This window comes from Plecotus auritus (assembly GCF_963455305.1).
Source record: "Plecotus auritus genome assembly, chromosome: 2".
Lineage (NCBI taxonomy): Eukaryota > Metazoa > Chordata > Mammalia > Chiroptera > Vespertilionidae > Plecotus > Plecotus auritus.
The window spans coordinates 44,791,225-44,806,202 of NC_137771.1; the positions used below are offsets into that span (position 1 = coordinate 44,791,225).

The 14,978-nt window shown below is 39.1% G+C and overlaps 1 protein-coding gene across 1 annotated transcript in view; it reads left to right on the plus strand.

The window, feature by feature from the left end:
* PATJ (PATJ crumbs cell polarity complex component) overlaps nucleotides 1–14,978 on the plus strand; it is a 342,671-nt gene that overhangs the window by 30,587 nt on the left and 297,106 nt on the right. The window contains exons 8-9 of the mRNA XM_080656343.1: nucleotides 6,264–6,482; nucleotides 8,426–8,525. Of these exons, the coding sequence (XP_080512469.1) occupies nucleotides 6,264–6,482; nucleotides 8,426–8,525 (319 nt within the window). The remainder of the gene's footprint in view (nucleotides 1–6,263; nucleotides 6,483–8,425; nucleotides 8,526–14,978) is intronic.

Consider the following 14,978-nt stretch of genomic DNA (forward strand, 5'->3'; position numbering starts at 1 on the left):
TTTTGTAATTAAATATGTCAATATTTGGAAGGTCTTCATAGCTCTGTGAATCAGTATTTTCTGAAGACCAATGTATGATATGACAAAATAATATATAGGTAAAAGATCCATTCAAGATAGATCAGTAGATTTGGATGAAACTGTCTGAAAGTTTTTTGGATGTATTTTCTGATTCTACATTGCAACTATTCTTTAAGAAACCACCACTTGTGGAGTTCTGCTGTATTATTAAAGAAGAATGGGTTGGGGAGGTAAGGGGTAATGGGGGAATAAGGACACATATGTAATACCTTAATCAATAAAGAAATTTTAAAAAAAGAAGAATGGGTTGAAAAGGCTTAAAATACTTCTCCATTTTCTAACTATATATTTGATTGAAGCCAGATTTTTTTATATACCTCAACCAGATATGAAAATTCAGCTGTCTTCTTTTAAGCCAGACATTGAAGAGATTTGCAAAAATAATTTAAGACACCACTCTTCTCACTAGTTTTATATAGCTTTTTAAAAAATAAAAAATATATACAACAATATCATATATATTAATGTGTTAAATATGTAAATTCAAAGCACTATTTTCTAATTCAGTAGATATTAACAGAGATCAAGGGAGAGATATCAAAAAGCTCTTTGAGTTTCTGAGTAATATTTGCGGTATAACTGATACATAATAAATTGCACATATATAAAGTATACATTTTATTAAATTTTGACATATGTATGCTGGCAAGTCTAAAATCTGTAAGTCAGGCTGGGAGGCTGGAAACTTGGCAAGATTTGAGGTTCAGTCTGAACTTTGAAATTTGTAGGGAGGTTAGCAGCTTTTCTGTTACAGTCTTTCAGCAGAATTTCTTCTCCAGGAAACCTCAGTTTGCTTTTATGTGTGTGTTTGTTTGTTTGAATATATTTTTATTGATCTCAGAGAGGAAGAGAGAGGGAGTGATAGAAACATCAATGATGAGAAAGACTCATTAACAGGCTGCCTCCTGCACGCCCCACACTGGGGATAGAGCCTGCAACCCGGGCATGTGCCCTGACCAGGAAAGGAACCCGAGATCCTTCGGTCTATGAGCCGACACTCTAACCACTTAGCAATCTGGCCAGAGCATCCTTAATAGTTTTTAAAGTACAAAGGGGTTCTGAGACCAAAAAGGCTGAGAATGGTCATTTTGTGGGACTTTAAAACGCATCTGTGGCACAAAACAAATAGTAATCTTTGAGGATTTTTTGTAACCTGGAAAGGATTGAGAAATTGTGGAGTATTTTGAAATCTTTTCTCATATCCTTCCCTCCCTCTTTGCCATTTTAATAGGCTTGGTTGCTGGAGTAACATTTTTCAAGATGCAAAGTGGAATGGTTGTTGTGGAAAACAAAGGGTCAATTAAATTTAGAAAACACCACGCTAAATAAAATCAAATAGGTTCCTTACTGTAAGAATTGTCTGAGCTTTTAATATCCTAATGTGTGTTATGAATTTTCACAAGGAGAATATGATGTGCAGAGTTTCCCAAATTAATCCCTTTGAGACACTGTTGGGCAAAGCCCAGGTCTGGTTTTTCACCCTTACTGGAAGGGATTGTCACTCTTTTAGGTCATCAAGGAGGGGGTAGGGGTGTGCCTGTCAGAGTCCTAATGGAGAAGCAAGTATTTATACCAGACACTGTTTTTAAGAATTATTCTCATATAATTCTTTTTTTTTTTTGCTTCTTATTTTTTTAAATTTTTTTATTGATTAAGGTATTACATATGTGTCCTTATCCCCCCATTACCCCCCATACACCTCACTCATGCCCTCACCCCCCTGTTGTCTTTGTCCATTGGTTAGGCTTATATGCATGCATACAAGTCCTTTGGTTGATCTCTCCCCCTTACCCCCACCCTCCCCTACCTGCCCTCTGAGGTTTGATGGTCTGATCGATGTTTCTCTGTCTCTGGATCTGTTTTTGTTCATCAGTTTATGTTGTTCATTATATTCCATATATAACACAGTCATAAATCTTATTCCCAAATCATAGATATGGAAACATAAGAAATTGCCCAAGGCTACCTAACTGGAAAATGACAAGGTCAAGATTGAGCCTGCAACTGTTTAACTCTGAAGCCTGTGCTTTACTCCTTAAATCTATTTATTCAAAGTTAGCCTTAATGTTGTTCTTCCTGATGTGCACCTGTCCGGGCTTGGTCATACCTACCTATCATTAGGGAATATAGCCAACTGTAGGCGCAACAGACTCTTGACTCTTTCCTGTAGGGACTATGGTGAGACCCAAACAGCAGTATTCACTTCTCTCTTCCATTCACCTCAGCTAATGGCAGGTAGAATCTCTTCAGCCGACTCTGAATTGTTGCTAAGTCTTTACAAGTTGCTGCTCATGTAGCCTGATCACAGCTTTAAAAAAATTAAATGGAATATTGCTTTTAATTAAAAAGTACTGAATATGCAACTTTCATGGTAAGGGAATATGGATGTTTTACGTCAGTGGTCGGCAAACTCATTAGTCAGCAGAGCCAAATATCAACAGTACAACAATTGAAATTTCTTTGGAGAGCCAAATTTTTTAAACTTAAACTTCTTCTAACGCCACTTCTTCAAAATAGACTCGCCCACGCCGTGGTATTTTGTGGAAGAGCCACACTCAAGGGGCCAAAGAGCCGCATGTGGCTTGCGAGCCGCAGTTTGCCGATCACGGTTTTAGGTCATTAGTTTAGATGTGATCAAGATTGACCTTAAAGACATACCTACATTCTGCTGAATGGGTTAATAACTACTACTTTCTTCAAAGAATATAAAATTGTATGACAGAAAGTTAGAAAAAGAAGTCAGTATTTTTTATTTCAAAGGGTTTCATAAAACAGACCCTTATGTTTCCTTTTGTGTACATATAAGTCAATATGTGTAGTTAAAAAATGATACAGAGTTGAGGGGATGCAGCAAAGAACACTTAACTGAGGTTACCATTGCCTGAAGAGGCATCAGAATTGGATGCATTTGAGGACTTGCTTTGCTGTAAGCAAGGTACTAGCCTAAATATTTTATATATAGTATTGGGTATAATGCTCACAACTCAGTAAGAAAGGAATTTATTCCCATTTTGTTTAAAAGGGAGCTGAGATTTAGAATTGACCTCTGGCCACACAGCTTGATCAAAGTAGAGCCAGGATTAAGTTTGGGTGTTTCTGACTCCAATGCCCTTACTTGACCTTCTGTCTATTGCCTTGAATATTATAAAGTAAATGAAATGGAAAAGTATTGATTTGTAAGAGTTTTTTAGAAGCATTTATTGGGATCTATCAACAATAACCCATGAGTAAAATGTAATCAGGGCCGATTCTATGGATAAGGAAAGTATATAGTATCATGTAAGAGGAGCTGAAAGAAGTAACAACTTCCTGTAATCTTCAGACACTCTCGAAAATCCACAGTACCCGAAGCACACATCTTTCGAGAATTCTGTTCAGTTTTGGCAAAAATTTAAAAAATTTTCAGCAGCTGGAAGTTTTTCTTTTTCTAAAAATAAATTTCTAATGGGTAGTGTAAAACAACTTTGTTTTGCAGAAACCGCTTTCATGTGGTCTGCAGTAATTCTAGGCAAATCAGGGACACTGAGTTACCCCGTTGTCTCACAAGAGGACTCTTACAACTCAGCCCCTTTAAAAGTTGTCATGAATTATTGACTCTTTGGTATGAGGCAATTATAATATGAGTCATAATAACTATCTGGTAAACTTTAATACTAGGAAAGTAATGTTTCCAAGCAAGGACTTGGAGGGTGGGTGTGGCCCATGAGGAATTTTCAGTCTAGAATGAGCAAAGGCCAGCTTGAGGCCACGAAACAGCTGGTTATTCCTAAGCAATTTTGTTTGAGTGAGTCGATAAACAGATATTTCTTTATCCTTCAAAATCAGTGGATGAGGGCTCTGGGAATTTGACTAGGGTAGGAAAGATATACTTAGATTTAGTACCTTTCTTTAATTCCTTAGGGGAAAGAGTGTTTATTTTATAAAGTCACTGCTTTCTGTCAATGACCCGTTGCCTTTTGATTAAAGACCAGTGATAAAAGCAGTCTTGAATCAAAAGAAGTAATGATTTTATTTTTGAGTTGTGGAATTATTTGGTGTTATTTTTTAGTTTTTGAAGATACAGATTTGATTTCTTTATTTCTTTTATAGAGCAGGCCTGAATTCCTTTAGTTTTCAAATATTTTTGTTTGTTTATTTTTTTATTTTAGAGAGAGAGGAAGTGGTGGGGGGAGAGAAACATCATTGTGAGAGAGAAACATTGATTGGTTTCCCTTACACTTCCCAACCAGGGATTGAACCTCCAACCTAGATATGTGCCCTGTCCAGAAATAGAACTGCAACCTTTTGTTGAATGGGATGATGCTCCAACCTACTGAGCCACCCAGCCAGGGCATAGGTTTTCAAATATTTTTTGAATTGAAATTATTATTAATAGCAGAACTTAAAATGCAAAGTTATATATATATATGTATATGATATGTATATGTATATATGTATACACACACATATATGTATATTTTTGGCCAATAACTGCTAAATTGGATTAAAGTATATTTTTAAAACTGTAAGTGATATGTTAATGCTTTCACTATAATAATGTGGTACCCAGTTATGCTAGCTCTTTTAATTTTTCTGCCTTCCATACTATCTTTGCCTATATGCATAATGCTTTTTCTCTTTTGAAAAAAATCTATGGGTTAATAAATATTTTTGTTGTTTGATTAGTGTACACTTTGAATCTTGGCATAGCAATTTATTGGTTGTCATTGATTTAAGACTTCTGTTAAAATAACAAAAAGCGCTCTAATGCCTTTTAGTTTCCTTACACATAGACAGGTTATGGAAGGAGAATGCTGATCAGAAAATATTAATAAAATGCAATATTTGGGGATGCTGGACATAAACAAGGTAGCTGTCATTTTGTTATCTTCCCTATCAATCTGACTAATACTGTGTTTACACTTATGAATTCCCTAGAGCACCTGTTTTTCTGGAAGAAGAAAATGTTTGACTTTCAGTGTCAGATGCAAATTACCTCCATCATTTTAAGTTGAGTTGAGGAAAAATAATAGTGCCTAGGAAGTGACTAAATATGACTTATGGTGAAGTGCCCTTCTTTGGCCAAGCCAAGTATGAAAACACTTATTTGACATATTCTTTATTCTTTAGTCAGGCCATAATTCTGTTCAAGGATGGTTTGGTTCACAGAAGCAGTTTTACTCTTATTTCTCATCATGACCACTGACTTTTTCTTAAGTAGTTGTTTTATTTCAAGTTTGTTGCCTTGGTAATAACAGAATATCAACTTACCAGTGCTTAAAGTAGAAATCCATCAATTCTTTATCCCTTTTCCCATAATTATTTCCTCCTTGCATCTATTTCTTTTCTCTGAGTCTTTTCAGTTCCTTAGGCTGACAACTTTTTTCCCTTCACACCCCACAACATGCTTAGGAGAGCCTGTTGACAATTCATTAAAAATACATCTAGAACCTCACTTCTCAACACCCCAGCTGCTAACCTAATCCAAGCCATGGTTTCTCTTTCTAGATTATAGCTTTACTAACTGGTATCTCTGTTCCTATTGTTTCCTCTCCTATAGTTTTATTTTCAGCATATAGACTTGAGTGGTCTTGTTAAAACTAAGTCAGGTAATATCACTCCTCTGCTCAAAGCACTCAAATGACTTCCCTTCCTACTTAATTGGAGCAAATGCCCTACACTGCTGACTGACCCTGGTAATGCTCTCATCTCTTCTTTGACTACTGTGCTCTTTGCTCATTCTGTTCCAGCCACACTGATACCTGCTGTCCCTCAGACATGCCACTGACCTTGTTGGCCTTCAGAGTTTCTACCTTTATGCTTCTGATCTGACCTCCTTCCTTTCTTGATGCCCAGGGCTTTCTGACCTCTTCCTTGCATATGTGGCCATTAATACCCTGGCTCTAGCCACTGGACATGAAATGATACCCTCAAGCAAATACCTGTTTTAGAATTCTGGTTACTCCTCCTTTTGAACTCTCCCCTGCCCCACCCCCACCTCCTTTTTTTTCTTCTTTTTTGCAAAGACTTCCTTTTCTCTCTTGCCAATTCAACCATTCATTTAAAGTATATTTTAATCAGCATTTTAGACGTCTTCTTTGCCAGCCATTTTGCCACAACGCAAAGTCTGATGAATTGTTATTAACTAGTGAAGTTAGATCATTGACTTCTCAGAATAATTTTGTTTCTTTCTTGGATTAAAGGATGGAAGACTCCAGACAGGGGACCACATCTTGAAGATTGGTGGCACAAATGTGCAGGGAATGACCAGTGAGCAAGTTGCACAAGTGCTGAGAAACTGTGGGAATTCAGTCAGGATGCTAGTTGCAAGAAACCCAATTGGTGAAATTTCTGTAACCCCTCCGACCCCTACAGCCTTACCTGTTGCCCTGCATGCTGTGCCTAACAGGAGTCCTAGTTCTGTGAGTACATAAATTATTCTTTCATCATAAATCAAGTATTGTGTGTGGTACATTATAAGAGTAGAAACACCTTCTACTTGAAATGCCATGCTGGTGTGAGTAGTGTCACAGTGGCCACCAGTGAAGCAGAAGAGCCTAATTTGGAGACATTGACAAGTTTGATTTTCATTTTTGCTGTTTCTCAGGGTTAAGTCATTCCACCTCTCTGAGCCTCAGCTACTCATCTGTAAATTGGAGAGAAATAATTCTTGCCATTTCTATTTCATTAGATCGATGAGGAGACATCCAGATGGTGGAAAGGAAACTAAATACTGATCAATGTATGACAGTTGTCACTGATAGGAACAAATTGGCCAAAGGGAGTAATAATAATATTTATTATGATTAGTAATAATCATTATAGTGATATAATAACAATCATTTATTAATTCTTGTCAAGTACCTGGAATTGTTCAGGTCATCTGAATTCTTCCTAAGAATTCTAAAAGATAGATCTTACCATTCATTTAAAGATGAAGAAATGGAAGTCCAAATAATTTGTTAAAGGTCATATAAAGAGTAGGTGGCAGAGCTGGGATTAGAATTCAGGTCTTTCTCGTTCATTGCAAGCTCTTTCAACTATCTCATAGGCTTTGAATCAACAAGGTAATTAGGCAAAAGGAAAGAAATGGTTTTTTAAAAGGAGGGGCCCGGAGGAAGAGAAAGAGAGGAGTGATTATTGTGAGAAGGAGGTTGGAAAGCCACCTTTCATCTTCATCTGAAGGGCCATTTGGTGTCTTCTGTAAAGTATTTGCCTTTGTAGTGAGGGAGCAGTGTAGCTATGTGATAAGTGAGAATTTGATGCAATCAGTTGTTTGCTTTCTACTCTTAATGTTTTGAACTGACAACAAGGCATTATGTTTTTAGATACCTTACTCTTTTACAGAAATAACTTAAATTAGAAGACAAATAATGAAAATAAGTTTTAGGTGAATATTTTTTTGCTTGCAATGATTATTACAGTAATTAGCCATTAAAATTTTTTTTGTTGATTTTAGAGGCGAAGGGAGAGGGAGAGATAAAAACATCAATGATGAGAGAGAATCGTTGACTGGCTGCCTCCTGCATGCCCCCTACTGGGAATTGAGCCTGTAATCCAGGCATGTGCCCTGATCAGGAATTGAACTGTGACCTCCTGGTTCATAGGTTGACTCAACCACTGAGCCATTGTGGCTGGGCACAAAAATTAGTTTTACCATTTGTTTCTAAAATTTTCTTTACATTTAGTTCTTTCGCATAGAAATTAATCCTGAATTTTTTTTTCAAGTTGGCTGTATTAGTTTTCTATTGTTGTGTAACAAGTAATCACAAACCTAGTGGCTTGAGACAATACCCTTTGTTAGTTCACAGTTCTGTAGGTCAGAAATCTGCATGGGCTTGGCTGGGATGTCTGCTGGGATTCTTACAAGGCCAAAATCAAGGTGTGGGCTGGCTGGGCTCTAAATTTGAATGCTCTGGGACAATCCATTTCCAAACCTATTTAGATTGCTGACACTGCATTCTTTGCAGTTGTAGGACTGAAGTCTCTGCTGGCTGTCAGCTAAGGGCATCTTTCAGCTCCATAAGGCCCCCTGTATTCCTTCTCACATGACCCACTCCATCTTCAAACCACAAGTCCAGTCCTTATACTTCAAATCTTTTTTACTTCCCCTTCTGCCACCAGCAGGAGAAAACTCTGCTTTTGAAGGGTGCTTGATTAGATTAGGCTCACCTGGATAATTTCCCTTTTGCCATGTAATGTGACAAACACAGAAATAGCATCAGGGGTCAAAAGTCAAAACCATCTTAAAATTCTGCCTACCATAAGTGCTAAAACAATACTTGACAAACCATGCACAAATTTATTATGAATGCAGTTATGTGACTAAACATTATGTATAATTACAATTTTTTTTTCTTTTCAGGACGATTCTCTTTATGAAACTTATAATGTTGAGCTCATTAAAAAAGATGGACAGAGTCTTGGGATTAGAATTGTTGGCTATGTTGGAAGTGCTCACACAGGTAAATGAATCTTTTCAATTTTATATTTGGAAATAGTTGTAAAGGATATTAAGTTTTCTGGACAGCGAAATTAAATACCTGCAAATTTTAATTTAAATGTTGAATAATAAAACTGTTACCAGACAGGAACCAGACCTGGAATGGGTCTGCCTCAGACTGGCCAGTAGTGTGGGGGTTCTTGACTTTCACATCACAAGTCCAGGTGATTTTGAGAGTACATTTATTAAAGCTGGGGACAGTGAAACCAGGAAAGGCCTAGGATAGGAGAAGCAACAGGAGAGAGCCCAGGTGGGGTTGCTTTGGTTCTCTAGAAATGTTACAGGGGAAAAAGTGAGCCATGATAGGGCTGCTGTTAGCTCATTGTAAAGTCAGAGAAAAGGGGGCCTTGGAGACAGGTTCAGAGGGCTAGCCTGGGGTGAGCTGACACTGCCCTTTGCTCTCCTCGTTGCAAGTCTCGGGGGTGGGGGTGAGGGTGGGACCCTTAAAGTTTAGGAGAAAGAAAATTCACTTGAAGCATCGATGGGCTACCTCTTGCATGCCCCCTACCAGGGGTCAAGCCCACAACCCAGGCATGTACTCTGACCAGGAATCGAACCAACAACCCCTCAGTGCACTGGCCAAGGCTAAGATAGATATATTTTGAATAGTGTGACTCTTACATATTATGACATTTTACATGCAATAAAGTAAAATGACTACTGCATATATTTCATATTATAAATGTCAAAAAGTATTACTATTATGTTTAATTACTAAAAAAAACCCAAATACTTTAATTAGGATTCTTTTCCTTTCATATAAAGGGAATACATTGTAAGAATAAATACATAGCTGGGTAGCTCAACTGGTTAGAGTTTTGTCCCGATATGCCAAAGTTGCAGGTTCGATCCCCAAAAGAATAAATACATGGCCTAAATCTCTCTGAGTAATAATACTCTCAGGGGTAGCCAGTCAGGGCATGTGCCCAGGTTTCAGTCTCAATCCCTGCAGGAGGTGGCCATCGATGTTTCTCTCTCTCCCTCTCCCTTCCTCTTTCTCTAAAATCAATGAAAAAAAAATATTTTAAAATAATCATAATAATGCTCCCTCAATTCTTACATGCAAAGTTTTGGTAACCTTCACTGTAAGAATTACTCTATTATTAAAGGAAGTTATTAGAGTAAGGGAAAATAAACCTCTTACAGATATCTCATAGTAACATGAAAATTCAGAGTTATGAAATGTTCTAGTTTTTTAAAAATAGCAAGATTAGAAAGTTAATTTTTCTAAAGTTATTATTTTATATACTTATAGCAGGTGGAAATATTAGAAGTGCTAATGTATTCAAAGTCCTGAATGAAATTCATGTCAAACCACCTTGTGCTATTTTAGCCTAATGAAATAACTATTTTCAAAACGAGCTTTTTCTAAATGCCACTTTTTTTAGGTTCAGAATTTAAATGAGTTTCAAAAGAGCTAAGTATCGCTTGTATAATAATGTTGCAAAAAAACTATGTCAGTAGTTCTCACTATGCTGCCTGGTTAGGTAAATCATGGCTTGGTTCCTAAATTTTTGGCTTATGAACCTTTATTATCTGAAGTTTTCTTGTAAATCTCACACTATATATGCAGAATAAAATGAAAGTGAGTAACAGATAGGGAACTGATAAAATTTAATGTTTATGTTCCTGAATAAACAAAAGATCATTTGACTTCTTTACCCTCAAAATAAAGTTTTTGGGATTGGAGGGGATGGGCAGTGGTGAATCAGAAAACTAGAACATTTAAAAATTCAATATGGTTTTTAACATGTAGTCTTTCAAAATAATTCTCTTTATTCCATTCATTGGAACTTTTGAGCGGTTACTTTGCTTAGTTCTGGAGGAGGTAGAATAATGAACATAAGAAAAGTCTTGTCAGTGAGACAAACATATAAATAACTCAATTATTCAATGATAAGTGAAATACAAGTTTTAACAGAGATGCAAGCAAACTATGAAGGTGAATAAAAGAGTCAATTGGACAGAAGGCAATGGGGAATTTACAAAGAAAGGCTTTTTTTAAAAATATATATATTTTATTGATTTTTTACAGAGGGGAAAGGAGAGGGATAGAGAATTAGAAACATTGATGAGAGAGAAACACCGATCAGCTGCCTCCTGCACACCCCCTCACTGGGGATGTGCCCGCAACCAAGGCACATGCCCTTGACCGGAATCGAACCCGGGACCTTTCAGTCCGCAGGCCGACGCTCTATCCACTGAGCCAAACCGGCCAGAGCACAAAGAAAGGCTTTTTGCTAAACATGGAAAAGGAGTAGGATTTGAAACAAGGGGTGAGGTTGGCAAGAAGAAAAAAATGAAATGAGGAAAGGTCTAAAATCAAGAAAATATTTAGTGTTTGGTGGAATATCAAGAGTCTTATGTGTCTCGAGTTTTGTCTTGTTGGAAGGATGAAGTAAAATAAACTTTTTTTAAAATTTAATAAATCTTTATTGTTCAGATTATTACAATTGTTTCTCCTTTTTCCTCCCATAGCTCCCCTCCACCCGGTTCCCACCCCACCCTCTGCCCTTATCTTCCTCCCACTGTCCTCATCCATAGGTGTACGATTTTTGTCCAGACTCTTCCCGCACCCCCACATCCCTTTCCCCCTGAGAATTATCAATCCACTCCCTTTCTATGCCCCTGATTCTATTATATTCACCAGTTAATTCTGTTCCTCAGATTTTTAATTCACTTGATTTTTAGATTCACTTGTTGATAGATATGTATTTGTTGTTCATAATTTTTATCTTTACTTTTTTCTTCTTCCTCTTCTTTAAGAATACCTTTCAGCATTTCATATAATACTGGTTTGGTGGTGATGAACTCCTTTAGCTTTTTCTTATCTGTGAAGCTCTTTATCTGCCCTTCAATTCTGAATGATAGCTTTGCTGGGTAGAGTAGTCTTGGTTGTAGGTTCTTGCTATTCATCACTTTGAATATTTCTTGCCACTCCCATCTGGCCTGCATAGTTTCTGTTGAGAAATCAGCTGACAATCGTATGGGTACTCCCTTGTAGGTAATTAACTGTTTTTCTCTTGCTGCTTTTAATATTCTCTCTTTGTCTTTTGCTCTTGGCATTTTAATTATGATGTGTCTTGGTGTGGTCCTCTTTGGATTCCTTTTGTTTGGGGTTCTGTGCACTTCCTGGACTTGTAAGTCTATTTCTTTCACCAGGTGGGGGAAGTTTTCAGTCATTATTTCTTCAAATAGGTTTTCAGTATCTTGCTCTCTCTCTTCTTCTGGCACCCCCATAATTCTGATGTTGGTGTGCTTGAAGTTGTCCCAGAGGCTTCTTACACTATCTTCAACTTTTTAGATTCTTTTTTCTTTTTGCTTTTCTGGTTGAGTTTTTTTTGCTTCTTTGTATTTCAAATCTTTGACTTGATTCTTGTGTTTTTCTAGTCTGCTGTTGGGTCTCTCTATAATATTTTTTATTTCAGTCAGTGTATGTTTAATTTCTAGTTGGTCCTTTTTCATATCCTCAAGGGTCTCATTGAATTTATCGGCCTTTTCTAGGAAATTCTTGAATAACCTTATAACTGTGGTTTTGAACTCTATATCAGTCATTTGTTTTCCTCCATTTCTTTCGTTTGTGATCTGTTTCTTTGTCTCCGCATTTTTGTTGCTTCCCTGAATTGGTAGGGTGGCTTTGTGTGCTAGGTGTCCTATATGTGCCAGTGGGTCGGTCTTTCAGTTACCTGAGGTGGACACTCTTGGTGCACCCCTTTATGGACTGTGTGTACAGCTTTGTTGTAGTTAAGTCTTGATTCTTGTTGGTGTCACTGGGAGGAATTGACCTCCAGGACAATTGGCTGTGAGGACCCGCTTTGTCTATAATGGAAGAACTGCTGCGCTGGAGACATGCTTAGGGGGCAGGACTTGCTTCAGTGGAGCTTTGGTGCTCACTGAGTCTGCCTCTTGAATAAGTCACTTATGGATGTGAGTAGTTGAAATCTGGTGTTGTCTCACACTGACCACTAGATACACTGGCTTCTGGATCTCCAATGGGGTGCAGGTCAGCTACTGTCTGAGGTCACCCAGCAGGAGCTACAGCGAGAACTACAGTTTTCTCCTCCTTGCTTGGGGTTTGGAGGTTTTGGAGCTGTCTGACCAGAGCTGCAGTTTGTTAGGTTAAGCTGCGGTAGGGCAGACCATCTATATGCAAAAGCCGCTGCATGAAGCTTGGGTGGGTTTGTAGTTGTGTGGGGCATGGTGTCAGGGAGTCACTAGGCTAGGGCGTGGCAAACAGCGATGGCTGCGAGTCAGCCGTCTCTGCATCTCCATGTTTCCAAATCCCCGCGTCCTGCGCCCCGTGCCCCAGCGCAGTAAACAATGATTGTTGGGTGCACCTCAGCAAGAAAGCCACCCTCACTTTCGGACCCGATGGCCGACAGTCCAGCTTCTCCCCGTAGGAGTTTGGGTCCCCAGCATCTCCCCAGAAACTGGAGTTCAGAGTAATCGGGAGCTTGTCTCCCTTCAGGTTGAAAAAAGCAGCATACCCAGACACCCGCCGCCAGCCCAATTCACGCGCCTCCATACCTCAGCTTTTCAGTGCTTGTGCACGTCTCACGGCTCTTTTCTCTTTCCTTCTAGTTGTAGAACTTCCACTCAGCCCGCTTTCCCGTGGTTCTGGGTGCTAGACGTTTTGTCTTTTAGTTGTAGTTTTGAAATTGTTGTGTGAGGCAGCAGTTTAGGTGTTTACCTATGCCGCCATCTTGGTTTCACAGCCTAAGTAAAATATACTTTAAATAAAAAAAGCGGAAGCCTGGGGCAGATTATGGAGGTCCTTGAATGTGATTCTGTGAAATTTACTTTTGTTATGTAGGTGATAGAAATCCATTGTGCTGCCCTAACCAGTTTGGCTCAGTGGATAGAGCTTTCGCCTGCAGACTCAAGGGTCCCAGGTTCGATTCCAGTCAAGGGCATGTACCTTGGTTACGGCCACATCCCCAGTAGGGAGTGTGCAGGAGGCAGCTGATCGATGTTTCTCTCTCATCGATGTTTCTAACTCTCTATCCCTCTCCCTTTCTCTCTGTAAAAAAACCAATAATAATAAAAAAATTTAAAAAAAGAAGAAATCCATTGTGCTTATATTTATTTATTTATTTAAATACTAGAGGCCTGGTACACAAATTTGTGCACAAAGGTGGGGGGGAGGGACTGCGGGAGGTTGGCTGCTGGCCCTGAGGAGGGAGCCAGCCCTCGGCCCCCCTGGGAAAGGGGCCACATCTGCTGCAACCCACCCCGGTTCCCCATCCCAGCCCGGGGCCCAAAGGCCCTGGTTGGGGTTGGGAGAGGAGGCGACAGTCGCAGGGCCAGGTGCAGAAGGAATGGATGCTGATGCCACTGTTGGCATCAGCGTCCTCCTTCCCTCGCCTCTGCCACCACTGCAGGCGGGCGGCCCCTGGGGAAGGGAGAGGACAGGAGTGAGACAAACACTTGTGTTGAGGGCTGACTTTTAATAGATTGCAGCGAGGGAGCTGCTCTGCTACCTATGAAACCCCAACCCAGAAACAGGTCTCTACGAATGGTTTAGCACCAGGGCCCGATGGGGGCCGACCAGACAGGGGGAGGGGCCGTGGGAAGTTGGCTGTGGGAGTGCACTGACCACCAGGGGACAGCTCCTGCATTGAGCATCTGCCCCCTGGTGGTCAGTGTGTGTCATAGCGACTGGTCGACCGGTTGGTTCAGTCATTTGGTAGTAACGGTCGCTTAGGCTTTTATAGATATAGATATATTTTTATTGATTTCAGAGAGGAAGAGAGAGATAGAAACGTCAATGATGAGAGAGAATCATTGATTGGCTGCCTCCTGCACACCTTCTACTGGGGATCGCCCACAGCCCAGGCATGTGCCCTGACTGGGAATCGAACCTGGGACCCTTCAGTCTGCAGGCTGATATTCTATCCACTGAGCCAAACCAGATAGGGCTATGCTTATTTTTGTTCTGCAGACAATATTTTAAATTCATTTTATATTAAAAAATAAAAATATAAAATCATCCAGAACTATGCGTTTTCTTTTTCCAAATTCCCTTCAAGTCCTTGTCCGTTAGGCATGCATATTTTTTACATAGCTGTAATTTTTATATAGCCATATTTTCTGGTTAAATATTTTATTCTATAATATGAGGATTATTTCATGTTGCTGAGATTATTCTAGTTTTTGAAGACTGTGTGTGCCTCTCTTTTTTCTGTGTTTGGGGAAGCTAACATGAACAGTGAACTACATACAGTCAGGAAGACCTGTTAGGAGACTCTTGTCATAGTACAGGTGAAAAACATTGAAAGCCATGCCAAGTCCATTGAGAAGGGTGACAGACCAAGAGAAGAGGGCTCTTCGAATTCCAGCTTATATTGGAGTGCATCTCCTCAAGGTTCCATTACTATTATTTTTCCAAAAATAGTCATCAGTCAATTTCAAATTC